The sequence below is a fragment of the Pleurodeles waltl genome, chromosome 5, assembly GCF_031143425.1.
Source record: "Pleurodeles waltl isolate 20211129_DDA chromosome 5, aPleWal1.hap1.20221129, whole genome shotgun sequence".
NCBI classification, from domain to species: Eukaryota; Metazoa; Chordata; class Amphibia; order Caudata; family Salamandridae; genus Pleurodeles; species Pleurodeles waltl.
This window is the reverse complement of record NC_090444.1, coordinates 196599464-196614899: the sequence shown is the minus strand read 5'-3', so window position 1 is coordinate 196614899 and position 15436 is coordinate 196599464. Positions and strand designations below refer to the sequence as shown.

The window sequence follows — 15436 nt, the reverse complement described above, 5'->3', positions numbered from 1 at the left end:
ACTTGTGATCATCATGTCTCAATCTGGAGATGCAACAGCTGGAGCTGTGTTTGAAATGGAGAAACTGAAGGAGTACTCAGTTGCTCAATTGAAACAGTTCCTTAAAGATCTTGACTGTCCCACTGAGAGCTCCACCAGGGAGGGGGAGCTGCAACAGGCACAGAGGGCCTGGGTGACAATCAAGAAGGCTGGAAGGCACACAGAGGAGGAGAATATGGGGGGGGAAGTGCAGAGGATACACAGTGGTGTAGTGGAGGAACCTGTTACGCCTGGGGGGAGGGTCCCCAGGAGGGATGGCAGGGTGTCACCCAAGGGTCTGACTCCTGAAGAGTTACAGGACAGACAGGCAGAGAGGGAGTACCAATGGGAGCTGAAAAAGCTCGATTGGGAGTTGGAAGAAAGGAGGAGGAACTTAGAGATTAAAAAAATGATTTATGCTTACGAGCTTAAATTGAAAGAGCTGGAAGTCATGAGGGCTGAGTCCAGCTGGAATGGTGGCAGCAACAATTGTATATCCAGTGATGCTGCAGAAGTGCACATGCCCAGAGAGGTGGTGCCCTACTTGAAGGAGGGAGTTAACACACGCCAGGAGGTTCAGGGGTATGAGGTAGCTCCAGTGATGCACAGGGTCCCTGAGGTGGATTGGGGAACTGGCATGGGGAGTCATATTCCTACTGGTGGGAGGGACACTCTACTGACTCTAGGTGAGAGTGACAGGGAGAGGGGTTCCCCCCAGGTAGAAGTCCTGGTTATGGAGTGTGAAAACATCCCAGAAGAGTGTGGGTTGAGTGTCAGGGACAGTCAGGTACTGTCTCACCAGTCTCAGGAGGGTGATGTGGGGTGCTTTTTCAAAGCAGAGTCACTGGATGGTTGGGTGAAGGGTACTTTGGTTAATTCATGCGAGGGGCTGAGTGATGTAATTGCTGGAGAGCATATGTCTAGTCCTTATTTTCCAGAGCTATGCCAACACCAGGTGGAGTGTGAGTTCTCTGACCCCAGGGAGCTTACAATGGAGGCAGACTTCTGGGTGAGTACCAGAGAGTCTGAAGAGGCATTTGGGGGTGCTCCTGAGAGGAGTGGTCTAGGTAGTTCCCAACCAGGTGAGGTAGGGAAGGATTGTAGTGTCCCAGGTAGGTCCCAGTGTAGTGGGATGGGTGAGGGACCCCATGTCCAGTCTCAGAGGAGAGGGAATGGGGATGGGTTGAGGCCCAAGGTGCCCGAGCTCCGGTCCCAGGTCCTGGAGGGTTCCCTGCGGGAACACCAGGAAGGGAGCCTAGCCTGTACCATAGGGCCATCTGTTGAGGGAGACCCCACAGTCTCAGGAGAACTTGGGGTGGCGGCTGTAGCCAGCGTCCCACCAGTTCTGGTGTCTGGCAGTACCACTCCTAGTGAGGGGGTGCAGAAGTCCGGACAGAGGGTTGAGAGGGGGTTGCGGACCCCAGTGGAGAACCTGGAGGGTCAGGGGTCAGCTCTGAGAGCAGAGCCCCCCATGAATGACCTTGGTGAGAACCCAAAACTGTTGAGGTGGTCCATTTCCCTACAGGGGATGGACTTTACGGTGGAACATCGACCCGGTACAGAGCACGCCAATGCTGATGGTCTGTCCAGGTTCTTCCGCCTTAGTGATGAGAACTCCCATGAGGTTGGGTAGTTGCTCACCACTTTTAGCTGGGGGGGACACGTGTTAGACTTTTCATCCTTGGCGTGGTCTCCCTTAACTTTTTGCCTCTGTTCCCCAGGTTGTTGATGTGTGCTGGACTCTGATTTTGCTGTTTTTGTTACTCTGGGCACTTTACCACTGCTAACCAGTGCTAAAGTGCAAGTGCTCCTGTTTAAATTGTATGTAAGTGGTTCATCCATGATTGGCATATTTGAATTACTAGTAAGTCCCTAGTAATGTGCACTAGAGGTGCCAGGGCCTGTAAATCAAATGCTACTAGTGGGCCTGCAGCACTGGTTGTGCCACCCACATAAGTAGCTCTGTAATCATGTCTCAGACCTGCCACTGCAGTGTCTGTGTGTGTATTCTTACACTGTAAATTCGACTTGGCAAGTGTACCCACTTGCCAGGCCTAAACCTTCCCTTTTCTTACATGTAAGGCACCCCTAAGGTAGGCCCTAGGTAGCCCCAAGGGCAGGGTGCAGTGTATGGATAAGGTAGGACATATAGTAATGTGGTTTATATGTCCTGACAGTGAAATATTGCCAATTTCGTTTTCACTGTTGCAAGGTCTGTCTCTCTCTCATAGGATAATATGGGGGCTACCTTTAAATATGATTAAAGTGTAGATTCCCCTAGAGAGTAGATGGACATGTGGAGTTTGGGATCCCTGAACTCACAATTTAAAAATACATCTTTTAGTAAAGTTGATTTTAAGATTGTGCGTTTGGAAATGCCACTTTTAGAAAGTGAGCATTTTCTTGCTTAAACCATTCTGTGACTCTGCCTGGTTTGTGGATTCCCTGTCTGGGTCAGTTTGACAGCTGGGTTGTTTTTCACCTCGCACCAGACAGTGACACAAAGGGAGCTGGGGTGTGATCTGCATTTCCTGATTAGCCATCTCTGCTAGGAGGGAGGGGTGGAGTGGTCACTCTCATCTGAAAGGACTGTGCCTGCCTCTGACAATGCTGTCTCCAACCCCCTGGTGTGTGTCTGAGGCCTTGCCTGGGCAAGGCAGGATTTCACAAGAAGGTGTGAGTCCCCTTTGAAGGAAGGTGACTTCAAAGACTAAAATGGGTATAAGAAGGGCACCCAAACTTACAAACTTGAGAAACACTTCTGGAATCAAGAGGAACCTCTGCCTGGAGAAGAGCTGATCGCTGAGGAACAAGTGCTGCCCTGCCTGTGACTGTGCTTTGTGGAGCTTTCCTGCAGTGCTGCTTCTGCCTGAGTAAGAGGGCAAAGACTGGACTTTGTGTGCCTTCCATCTTGAAGAAGAAATCTCCAAGGGCTTGATGTAGAGCTTGCCTCCTGTTGTTGAAGTCTCAGGGATAGCAAAGACTTCTTCCTGCCAGCACCTGGAGTCTCTGGAGAGACCCCTACTCTGCTCTGTGGTGCCCTTCCAGTTCCTGGGACCCTGAAAGGAGAGGCTGGCAGCCTAAGGACAAAAATACACGCACCGAGCACCATGCGGAGAAAAGATCGACGCGAATCCGATCGCGGCTGAGAAAACGACGCGACGCCGGTTTCGCAGCTGAGAAACAACGCCGCAGGAAACGCGACCGAAACACCGACGCCCGGAGCAGGAGAAACGACGCGCAGCATCGCTGACGGAGGCTGAGAGATCGCACCCTGCGCCGCGGGACTTTCGGATCGTCGTGTGGCTGGCTTTTTCAACGCGCACCGCCGTGCCGAGTTGGTTTCGACGCACACAGCCGTGCAGGGTTACTTTCGACGCACACCGCCCGTGCGGGGTTATTTTTGACGCAAACCAGGTACATTTTTCACGCTAGCAGCGCTAGTGTGGTGTTACAACTACCTAAAGACTCTTTTTATTTTAAACCTTTAAAAAATCATAACTTGACTTGTGTATGTTGGATTTTTGTCGTTTTGGTCTTGTTTTGTCTAGATAAATATTTCCTATTTTTCTAAACTGGTGTTGTGTCATTTTGTAGTGTTTTCATTAAGTTACTGTGTGTGTTGGTACAAATACTTTACGCCCAGCACTCTGAGGTTAAGCCTACTGCTCTGCCAAGCTACCAAGGGGGTAAGCAGGGGTTAGCTGAGGGTGATTCTCTTTTATCCTAACTAGAGTGAGGGTCCTTGCTTGAACAGGGGGTAACCTGACTGTCAACCAGAGACCCCATTTCTAACATAGTCCAACATAATTCTTGGGTGCTTTTCGACCATTAACCCCTCACATAATAAAGCTGGTAATAGAAAGTAGTCTAACCTGACAGATCTCCTGTGAGGATAGGAAAAGAAAGTGAACCCAGAGTCGGGGGCCTTTCACTTCTGCCAAGCATCAGCCAGTCCATGGCTCAGCACTAGGGTTTCCAAAGCCTGGCATTCTTTCGTTTTTTTCCCCATATACCGTCCCTGATTCTGACAGGGCAAGTTACTGTCAATATGTATATTCAAATCCCCACAAATAATAATTGGTAAAGCCCAAGCTGCTAGTTCGATATTAATTAAGTCAATTACTTCCGGCTCGTCAAGGTTAGCTCCATAAATTGAGCACAATGTAAATCTAGTTCTGCCTGTTATACACTCTAAAATCACCCAACGGCCCAGTTTATCCATAGATCTCTTGGTGACTTCTATCATTTTATTATATGCCAATACTGCTACTCCCTTTGTTGTTGTTCCCTGTGTAGTATGGGCCAACAGTTGATACCCAGGGAATTCCAACAGGTGTTTTTTGGAGCCAATAATATGTGTTTCCCTGCATACAAATAATATCAGCCCAAAGTGTTTTTTAACCTTCAGTTACAAAACGCCTTTTTCTAGCATCATGTAGCCCACTAATGTTTAACGTGGCAATATGCAGATTACTACCATAACTCATTTAAATCTATGTTTGCGTTCACCAGTACCACTTCAACTCCGGTTGTAAATACACCAAATTCGAACCATTGACCTTCTGGTTGTCCCCCAAGACCTCTCCCCCGGTCCACTTCAACCCCGTGGCACCCCCAAACCTGCACCCTTCCCTGTAGACCCCTCCCAATCTAACCCTCCCCTCATTCCTACCAAAAGAGACAGCCAGACTGCTAGGTCTGTTGGAAGGATAGGATGCCCTCCCTCGACACAGTGGCTTCTTCCAATCCTAGAATCCTAGTTCCCGGTTCGCTTTTTATATAAAACGGCCGGGAGAGAGAGAAAGATAATCACTGCAGTGAAGTAATAACAGCCCTCCTCCCATGTCCTGTAGTCCCTCTTTTCCCGAAGTCGGCTTTCTTAGATCCTTTTTTGGATGCTGTCTCGCTTAACCTTGCAATGGAGGCAGTAGAGCTACTGTTGGAATCCGGCTCTGTTGACGAGCTGAAGTAATCTCCATCCCTGGATTGGTCTAATAGTGACAAAAAGTTCTCTGCAACCTTGCTCTGTCCACGTTCGATTCCCTTGACCAGTCTGGTGTCAGTAGTGGCTTCATGACTGCCCCCATATATCCTAAGGCCTTTGCCATCATGCAGCCGCGCAGGTGCTACCCCGCCATTATACCTCGTGCCCTCTATGTACTGAAGTGGCGATATGTTTTCGCTTAAGTTGTGTGCATGCACATGCGGGATGCAGATCCCTCCCTCTTCCACTACTGCTGGTGTAGCCCCCAAGTTAGGTTTCAGAATTGCGTCACTTTGCCAGCCGGTAGAATCCGCTAGAGCTACAGTCATATTATCGCAGGAATTAGCACTGACCTGAGAGGGGCTGGTGTCAACTTCAGGCTGCACGCCTGAGGGGTTAGTATCGTCTGCTTCCAAGAGTTCCTGCTGCCAAATCGACTGTGATAAAGTAGTTGAGCTGGTCACCCCCTTCCCAGCTGGGGGCGCTAGACGTTTCACTTGTTGGGAACTTTAAAAATCTCTGAGATAATTGGTCTATCACTGTGCTTTAAGTTTCCCATAGATTTGATCTCCAAATTGGAGTTGGGCCGGTCCCTTACTGAGATAAGACTCCTGGGGTTTAGGGGTCAGCTTCTGTCTGGTGTTAGACACAGCCCCAAATGACAGAGGCTGCCTCCGTTCGTTTGCACCGGCACCAGGCTTTCCCTGAGTGCTACGTGGATTCTTCGGGACCATGCTGAGCAGGCGTGCTTGCTGATGCCTGATTCCCAAGCTGCTGTGCCCGCGGGGCCGGTCTCTCCACTGCGGGTCCCTCCCACTACTGATACGTCTGCTTATCGGTACGTCGGCACAGACTCGCGGTCTGTGGTCGCTGCACATCCGATACCACACAACCATCAAGCCGACCACCACGGCTACTCCAGACTCACACAATCCTGGTAGGGCTAAACTGGCTCAAGCAATCCCGGTCGAGAGGAGGCTCACTCATGCGCGGCCGCCATCTTGTCTGAGAGTTTGCCTTTGATTGCAATTCACACAGGTATTTTACTAGTAGTATCTTTATGTCCAGAGACTCAGCTCTCGTAAAGATACTACAAGCCAGTAAAGTACCTTTGTGAATAGCAAACAATCATACATTTACACAAAAGTGTAAGTTTACCTTTCTGAATCAGGCCTTAAGTTTATAGTTTTATGCCTTGATGTATTTGACCATTCTTCATAACAGAACATTCCAAGGTTTCTTAACTTGGGAAGGAGTGATAGACAACTATCTTCAAGCAATCTTCAAGCCAGCACTTCAGGCAGGTTCTTCCTCATACAGAATTCATAGTAATTGAATACATGTAGAAATAACTGGAAACTAGTAAACAATGACTTACCTTAATGTTTATACTGCGAAATTGTAAGATTATAGAACCATTGCTCCATACAGTGTTTTCAAAATTTGCAGACGTGAAAATATTTAACAAATCAACTATTGTAAATTGAATTGCGTTCCTTTAGATATAATTGTGCAGATGGTCGATTTATAAAGCTATAGGTCTGCTACAACACACACAAACACACACACTTGACATACCCAAGACTCTTAAAAAGCCCAAGGTGGGTGTCTAAAAAAACAAATATTTTTCTACTAAACTACAAGTTATGCAGTACCCCAGTTAAATATAATTTACGCAGCACCCCAGTAAACAAGATATCAGTGAGAAAAAGTAGTTCAGTGCAGACCACGATTTGAAGCACTAGCAACGCAATAGGCTTCAGAAAGGTTTTCGGTACCTTTAAGGATCCATTGTGAAAGAGGCAGTTATTTAGGGTATAAATGTATAGACAGCCACCATCATAGAAAAAGTTCAGACATTGACCAATCATTAAAAATAAAATTATAACTTTCTAACCTGAATGTTGTAAACATTAAATGGGAGTAAATCCCCCAAAATATAGGATCCTGATTCATTCAACCCAGTTGTATAATGCTTATTATCTACGTGTATGGAATATTCGGTGATAACACCATTTGGGTTTGAAGGCGACTTCCAGATCACTCGTACAGCTGTACTGTTGATGACAACAATCTCGGGAGGAAACATGCCTTGGGGCTCTGAAAATAAATGAACAAATATTAATTGTTTGCAACTATTTCAGCCAAGCAGTAGAATTAACTACATTCTGGCCTGTTTTTAACTTTTATAAAAGGTTTAGTGACTCACTATATTTTTCATAGGAATTTGACAAAGTCTATAATCATCTGTGAATGTTCTTACTACAGCTAGTAGAACAATGCTATAAAAATTAAACAGGAATAATGCAAGACAGTATTTTAAACTTAATTATTTCAAAATGATAAAGCCAAGTAAAAGTTTTGACTTCAGCTCAAAGATGTTGTGGGCAGCACATGTGAAGTTGCCAAAACATTTCACTGCAAAGATTTACCTAATGCACCACCAATAAAAAAACCTCATCATAAACATTACATCACATACTTTAGCAGGGGAAATACTTAAAATAGATTCAACATATGAACAGCTGAAAAACCTGTATTAGTTCGCTATCCATATACTTTGCATTTGAACCGATTGTCTGAACCATAAAATCACATTAGTTATTATGGAAGATGGTATATCCTAGAGTCGTCGACAGTGACTTTTTGGTTCGTTTTAGTGATGCTCCCCAAACGTTTGTAAAACTCAAAACATTCTAGGATGTCTCCCGTCCGCGGCCCAGCGAACAGTCATCCAGGTCTTAGTTATTTTGAGGCTCGACTACAGAAACATTGTTTATTTAAGGATCAAGAAGTACCTTTCCTGAGGAAACTCCAGCAGCAAGACCTCTACTTCATCCCCCTAGTTTCATCCCACTACCAGCTTGGACCACGAACTGCACTGGCTCCCAGTTGAATGTTTCGTTCAATTCAAGGCGTTGCCCTATGTGCACAAATGTCTTTCAAACTCTGGCCCCTCCTACCTAAGATCTTTGGTGCTGCCATACACATCTAGTCAGTCTTTACGTCTGGATCTCTCTGTAGTTCCTAGAGTTAGGACATGCAGGCAAGGATGCCGAGCCTTTTTCTTTTTAGGCCATAAGTTATGGAACTCTCTTCCTTCTGACTTGAAAGGTTGTCACTCGCTTTCAATCTTCCATAGGAAACTTAAAACCTGGTCGTTTTAGAATCTGACATCGGGAGAAGTAACTGTGAATAATGATTTTTCTGTGAGATCTAATGCGCAAATGCGGAATTCATATGACTGCAGGTGAAACAAGTTTAATATTAAGGAAAGAAGGGTATTAATTAACATGATTTCATTGTGCTACATTCTCAGATGAAACTCCATCTGGGATAAAATGGATGCTGTTCTGATGCTGTTTCCATTCTTGTATTCAGTAAAGTCCCCTTGGTTCTAATGCACATCTTCTCTCCCCACAGCTCTGCAGAATGAAGGCAAATTGATGTAATTTTCCTGCTGTGTTCGGAATTAACTTTCTAGTGATCCTAACTGCAACATTTTCCCAAGGTCGTTCTGCAGTAAATTCTTTTGCTGAGCATAGATTTATTAATCAGTGTAAAAAGTTTTTCTCTGATTGTTTCGTACTAGTTTGAACTTCTCCAGATAGCAATAACATAGAAGATGCTGGATGCTTTCGTAAAAGTGGGATAGTGCTTATGAACTTAGGTAGTGATGTAGATAATTCAGATTTGTCAAATGAGTTGTTACTTTCAATCATGTCATGATGAATTTGCTGTTTTACTAAATTGTTTTGCAAGAAGTGTGTATCAGAACCCCTGATTTTGTGGGTGAGCAATAGGATTTCCACTGGCTACTAGAGATGCTGTGTAATTTCCTTGTTCTCACAGATAGATTTGGGAAGACTTTCTTTTTCTTAGGTGGGATGCTGTTAGTTTATTATCTGATTATGTTTGATGCTCACCTGGGACTTAGAATTATTTTTACTTTTTTTGACAACTTTGTATTACACTGCATTTAAGTCTTTATGGAATTTATGCTGTGCCGCTTAGTTTTAAGATTTTTGTAATAAACCCTTTAACTTTCCTCTGATCTAGAACTCAGTTATTGAGTGGTTCCAATGACTTTGCTACTCTGCTAAATTGATGTTGGTGTGGGTGTCTTTTCCATGCAATATCAGTTTGGAGCAGAACCACCTAAGGTAAATTTTGGAGTGATTTAACATTTTTTAGTGTCCTAAATATTAGAGTCTGAGGATCTGTTGCCACAATGGGGCCATCATGTTTTTGTGTTAGACTGCATGTAGCTTGAGAGCCAGTGTGAATTCTTTGATAAATATGTTTGCTGATATGGAAACTGTTAGAAATGGGGTCTTTGGTTGACGGTCAGGTTACCCCCTGTTCAAGCAAGGACCCTCACTCTAGTCAGGGTAAAAGAGAATCACCCTCAGCTTACCCCTTCTTACCCCCTTGGTAGCTTGGCAGAGCAGTAGGCTTAACTTCAGAGTGCTAGGTGTAAAGTATTTGTACCAACACACACAGTAACTTAATGAAAACACTACAAAATGACACAACACCAGTTTAGGAAATATTTATCTAAACAAAACAAAACCAAAATGACACAAATCCGACATACACAAGTCAAGTTATGAATTTTTAAAGTTTAAACTCAAAAATAGCGCTTAGAAACACAAAATGCTTCGATGAGGTGTTAACACGGTGTCGTGACGGAGTCGTTACCAACAAGCCGACACCAGCGGCGCTGGACACGGAGTCGCGTAGACCCCCAAGTACAGTACCTTTGGTGAAGAGTGAAAACAAGTCGATGCGCGAAGTCGGGGATCGCGGCGTCTGTGCGAAACCTTGAATCCGCGCACTTCGAGCGGCGTCGGTCACGACGTGGTGCGGCGACTTCCACGGAGTCGTGGACTTCAGCGGGGCTGCAGCGGTGTTGGGCCTGCGAAGGTTGTCGTGTTCCAGCGAAGATCACGAAGTCGGGTGCAGGCGGCGTCACCGGATTCAGCAGCGGCGTCGGTTCAAAGTCGTCCAAAGTCGATTTCCTTGGATTTCCACCAGCTTTCCTTTCAAGGGCCCATGGACTGGATAGGGCACCACTTGTCAGAGCAGGACTCTCTCCAGAGACTCCAGGTGCTGGCAGACAGAAGTCTTTGCTGTCCCTGAGACTTCAAACAACAGGAGGCAAGCTCTAAATCAAGCCCTTGGAGATTTCTTCACAACATGGAAGGCACACAAAGTCCAGTCTTTGCCCTCTTACTCTGGCAGAAGCAGCAACGGCAGGATAGCTCCACAAAGCACAGTCACAGGCAGGGCAGCACTTCTCCTCAGCTCTTCAGCTCTTCTCCAGGCAGAGGTTCCTCTTGTTTTCAGAAGTGCTCCAGTGGTTTTGGGTGCCCTTCTCATACCCAATTTCCCCTTTGAAGTAGGCCTACTTCAAAGTAAAGTCTCTTTTGAATGTGAAATCCTGTCTTGCCCAGGCCAGGCCCCAGACACTCACCAGGGGCTCAGAGACAGCATTGTGTGAGGACAGGCACAGCCCTTTCAGGTGTAAGTGACCACTCCCCCCCTCCCTCCTAGCACAGATGGCTCATCAGGAAATGCAGACTACACCCCAGCTCCTTTTGTGTCACTGTCTAGTGTGAGGTGCAACCAGCCCAACTGTCAAACTGACCCAGACAGGGAATCCACAACCAGGCAGAGTCACAGAAATGGTATAAGCAAGAAAATGCTCACTTTCTAAAAGTGGCATTTTCAAACGCACAATCTTAAAATCAACTTTACTAAAAGATGTATTTTTAAATTGTGAGCTCAGAGACCCCAAACTCCACATGTCCATCCGCTCCCAAAGGGAATCTACACTTTAATCAGATTTAAAAGTAGCCTCCATGTTAACCTATGAGAGGGACAGGCCTAGCAACAGTGAAAAACGAATTTAGCAATATTTCACTGTTAGGACATATAAAACACATTACTATGGTGGTCATTACAACCTCAGCGGTCTTTTTGCAAGACCGCCAAGGGACCACCGTGCTGAAGACCGCCAGTGCAGGCAGTTTTCCTCTCAGCGAATTATGACTGCTGGCAGCCCTCCGTCCTTTTCCGGACGGAGAGCCGCCAGCAGCCATACTGGCGGTCAAGTGGAGGTTGCTCCACCTCCACCGCCCCGTCAACAGAACCCAGCCTACACCGAATCACATTACGTGATTCGGCGTGGCGGTGTTCTGTTGACGGTTTGCTGGCGGCGGAGCAGCTCCCATGGATCCCGTCCCCTCCCGGAGGATCAACGGACCAGGTAAGTTGATCGTCCATTAGGGGGGTGGGTGAGGGGGGCGTTGTGTGCGTGCATGGAGGTGTGCGTGTGTGTATGTAGAGTGGGTGTGTGAGTGTGTGTATGCATGCGGGGGTGTGTTGTGTTTGGAAATGTATGCGTGTCTGTCTGAATGGATGTGTGCATGTATGTCTGTGTGTGTGGCTGTTGGCATGTTTGTTGATATGTGTGCGGGTATGTGTGTTGGTGGTGTCTGCATGTGTGTACGGTGTGTGTCTGGGTTGCGATGTTGGGGGTTGGGGTGGGGAGGGGAGGGGAGTCCTGCCACCTTTGGGGGGTGGGGGTGTGGGGGCAGGACTCAGGATGGGGGAGACCCCTATCAGTGCCAGGGAAAGAATTCCCTGGCACTGATAGTGCTTACCGCCTTGAATTTAATGGCAGTTCCCAAACCCATGAAATCCATGGCGGTCAGCCGGGTCGTGATACCACCGGCGGTCTTGTGACAGCCGCCGGGCTGGAGACCGAAGTCTCCAGCCCAGTGGTCGGAACAGAGAAGTGGCGGATGACCATGGCGATAACCGCCATGGTCATAATTTTTTTTTCTTTACCGCCAGCCTGTTGGTGGTAAGACCGCCACTTCTCCGCCAACCGCCAGGGTCGTAATGAGGGCCTATATGTCCTACCTTAAACATACACTGCACCCTGCCCTTGGAGCTACCTAGGGCATGCCTTAGGGGTGCCTGACATGTAAGAAAAGGGAAGGTTTAGCCCTGGCAAGTGGGTACACATTTACAGTTAAAACTGCACACACAAACACTGCAGTGGCAGGTCTGAGACATGATTACAGAGCTACTTATGTGGGTTGCACAACCAGTGCTGCAGGCCCACTAGTAGCATTTGAATTACAGGCCCTGGCACCAGTAGTGCACTTTACTAGGGGCTTACTAGTAAATCAAATATGCCAATCATGGATAAACCAATTGCATACAATTTACACAGAGAGCGTATGCACTTTAGCACTGGTTAGCAGTGGTAAAGTGCTCAGAGTTCAAAAGCCAACAGCAGCAGGTCAGAAAAAATAGGAGGCAGGAGGCAAAAAGACTGGGGATGACCCTGCAAAAAGGGCCATTTTCAACAGAAACATTTTAATTGCTAGTTTATGGCTTTCTCCTTGAAGGACTGCCTGTAATTTTGATACCTCGGACTCCCGATAAAAGTGTTGTTCACAAATTTTACTTGTGCATTTATTTGTTTTACTTTGCCTTCATGATAGCATGTTGCATTGCATTTTGAGCTCATAAAGGTGTTTTTAAAGATTTCATAAAAATGCGTACTGTGTACGTAACTACCAACAAACATTTTGATTTAACATTTAACTGAACACTTGCAACATAAACTTCACCATGTAACTCCTTTTTATAACACTGTTCTTTGAATGTGTAGATAAACTTTGCTAATTCAGTCTGTTTAGCTATGTTGGGGTTCTTATTGCGCCTGCATACTGTTGTGGCCGAAGATCTTGCTTCGTTACATGATTTTTGTTATAAGACAGCAGGGGACACACAAATTTTAACTATCACCAAATACTGCTCTAATACCAAGCTAAATCTGCTGGATTTGGCAGTATTTGTTTTTGAAATAGTTGTAAAAATGAAAAAAAAACACATTCTGTGTTGATAGCTGCATCTGTGAACCAGCTCTCAAACCATAATGTAACTGTAGGTAGAAGTAGCTAATTAGTTACGCTGTGCCAGGACCAACCATTGATATGTGGAAAACATTCCAATGCAAATCTTTCCTTCGGTCACTATCTACGAGCGATATGGAGTTATTTCACAAGAGAAGTGGTGGGAGGGGGCTAGGCATAACAGAGCATGCATCAGAGATGCACAAAATTAATGTTTGCAAGAATACTAGAAACATGGAGTTTGTGACCCAGTTTACTGAACACAATATGCAATTTTTTAAAACACTTTTATATCTGAGTACACACTCATGGAGATCACAGGATAGGGCATGCCCTATACCCAGTAAAGGCATAGGCTAAGCCCATTCGGTTGTGCATCAGTGTAAGTAAGCACTAAACCCAGAACTCATTGGAAATCGTTAAAACCTGGCCCCAGAAAATTGTGTGGCTTACGGAGTTTGTTTAACCAAAAGAAATGTGGACCTACGTAAAGCGTTAAGGGCATGCCCAGTAGATTCAGGAGCACAACAACCCTCCCTGGGGCAAGAATAAAGGCTACACATTGGCCCAGACACAGCCAAAGCAAGACCCAGTGGTTTCAGGGAACAGCAATAGGGAAATGCTAAACACAGGAGAATTGAGGAAGTTTGATTATGAGTGACGTCATTGAGGTAAGCGGTGACCCAGTTCAGGCAACTTCTAGAACTCCTCCATTGTAAAGGGTCCGTAGCAACATAGGGCGATGAACCATATCAAATACAACTCAAAGGTGCGGCTCAACGCAGGCCGCTTAACTGCATGACACCAGGTCACCCCGTGGCTCACCGCAGACCCTTCTCCTGTCGGAGCTGCAACTTCACCAGCCTCCATGCCAGCGTCCCGCCCATCAAGGCAGGCCGCAACCATCTCAGATGCTTCCTACTCAACACCCACTCCGTCCACAAACAAACCACTGAACTTACTCAACTCAGCCTCACCGGATATCGCCTTCCTGACCGAGACCTGGATGAACTCCTCCTCAGCGCCACACATCGCCATAGCCATCCCGGACGGCTACAAGATCACCCATAGGGACCCCACCAACAGACCAGGAGGAGGCATCACCATCGTCCACAGGAATACCCTCAGAATCACGACCAGCACCGAAGACACCCTCAGCGCCGCCGAACACCTACACAGATTAACACTGATTGAAACACCATCCTCAGAGGGACCCTCGTCTACAGACCCCCAGACTCTGACAGCAGTTCAGTGACTCCATCACTGATGTCGTTAGCATGCACGCCCTCGCATCCACAGACTACATACTCCTTGGGACCTGAACTTCCACCTCGAGAACACCAACCACAACAACTCCACCACCCTGCTCGACAACTTTGCCAACCTCGGACTCAAGCAGCTCGTCACGACACCCACCCACTCCGCAGGACACACGCTCGACCCCATATTCTCCACCAGCAAACATGTCTCCTTCCGCCACACCACCGAACTCCACTGGACTGACCACCGCTGCATCCACTTCACCTTCGAGAAACCCACAACTCACCACCACCTGCAGCGGATTCCCCTCCGCAGATGGAACAAGGTCACCGAAGACCAGCTGATCACCACCCACTCCCGGAACCCGCCAATCGACACCACCAACACTGACACAGCCGCCCGCAACCTCAGGCAATGGATCGATTGATCGATGACTATGCCAACACTCTCGCCCCGATCAAGAAACCTTCAAACAGATGCACTGACAGAAAAGCCTTCTGGTTCACCGCTGACTTCAAGACTCAAGAAGAAGTGGCGCCAAGAAAAGACACCAGACAACCACACAGCCTTCAAGAACGCCATCCGCATATACCACCAACTCATCCGAACCGCCAAAAGAACCTCCTTAAAAGAACGCATCAACAACAATGTACACAGCTATAAGGAGCTCTTCAACATCGTGAAGGTACTGTCCAACTCCGGTTCCAATGCCAATGACATCCAGCCATCGCAAGACCTCTGCGACTCCCTTGCCACCTTCTTCTACTGCAAAATTGCTGACATCCATGACAGCTTCAATACCCAGACCCCCCCCATCAACCACCAACACCACAAACTCACCGCCCGTAGCCACATCAACCTCCTGCTTTCCTGGACCCACCTCAATGATGACTACACCATCACAATCATGAACACCATCCACTCCGGCTCACCATCCGACCCCTGCCCTCACCACATCTTCAACAAAGTGAGCTCCATCATCACACCCCAACTCCAGAAGATCATCAACAGCTCCTTCGAGACTGCCACCTTCCCGGAAAGCTGGAAACACACCAAGATCAACGCCCTTCTCAAAAAACCCAAGGCGGACCCAAAGGACCTCAAGAACTTCCGGGCCATCTCCCTGCTCCCCTTCCCGGCAAAAGTCAACGAGAAGATTGTCAACAAACAACTGACCCGCTTCCTCGAGGAGAACAGCACTCTGGACTCATCCCAATCCAGATTCCACAGCAACCAC

At 47.0% G+C, this 15436-nt stretch overlaps 1 protein-coding gene across 1 annotated transcript in view; it reads right to left on the bottom strand.

Annotated features, from left to right (window-relative positions):
- Positions 1-15436, bottom strand: part of USH2A (usherin) — a 3586186-nt gene that overhangs the window by 1206967 nt on the left and 2363783 nt on the right. The window contains exon 46 of the mRNA XM_069233891.1: positions 6903-7105. Within this exon, the coding sequence (XP_069089992.1) occupies positions 6903-7105 (203 nt within the window). The remainder of the gene's footprint in view (positions 1-6902; positions 7106-15436) is intronic.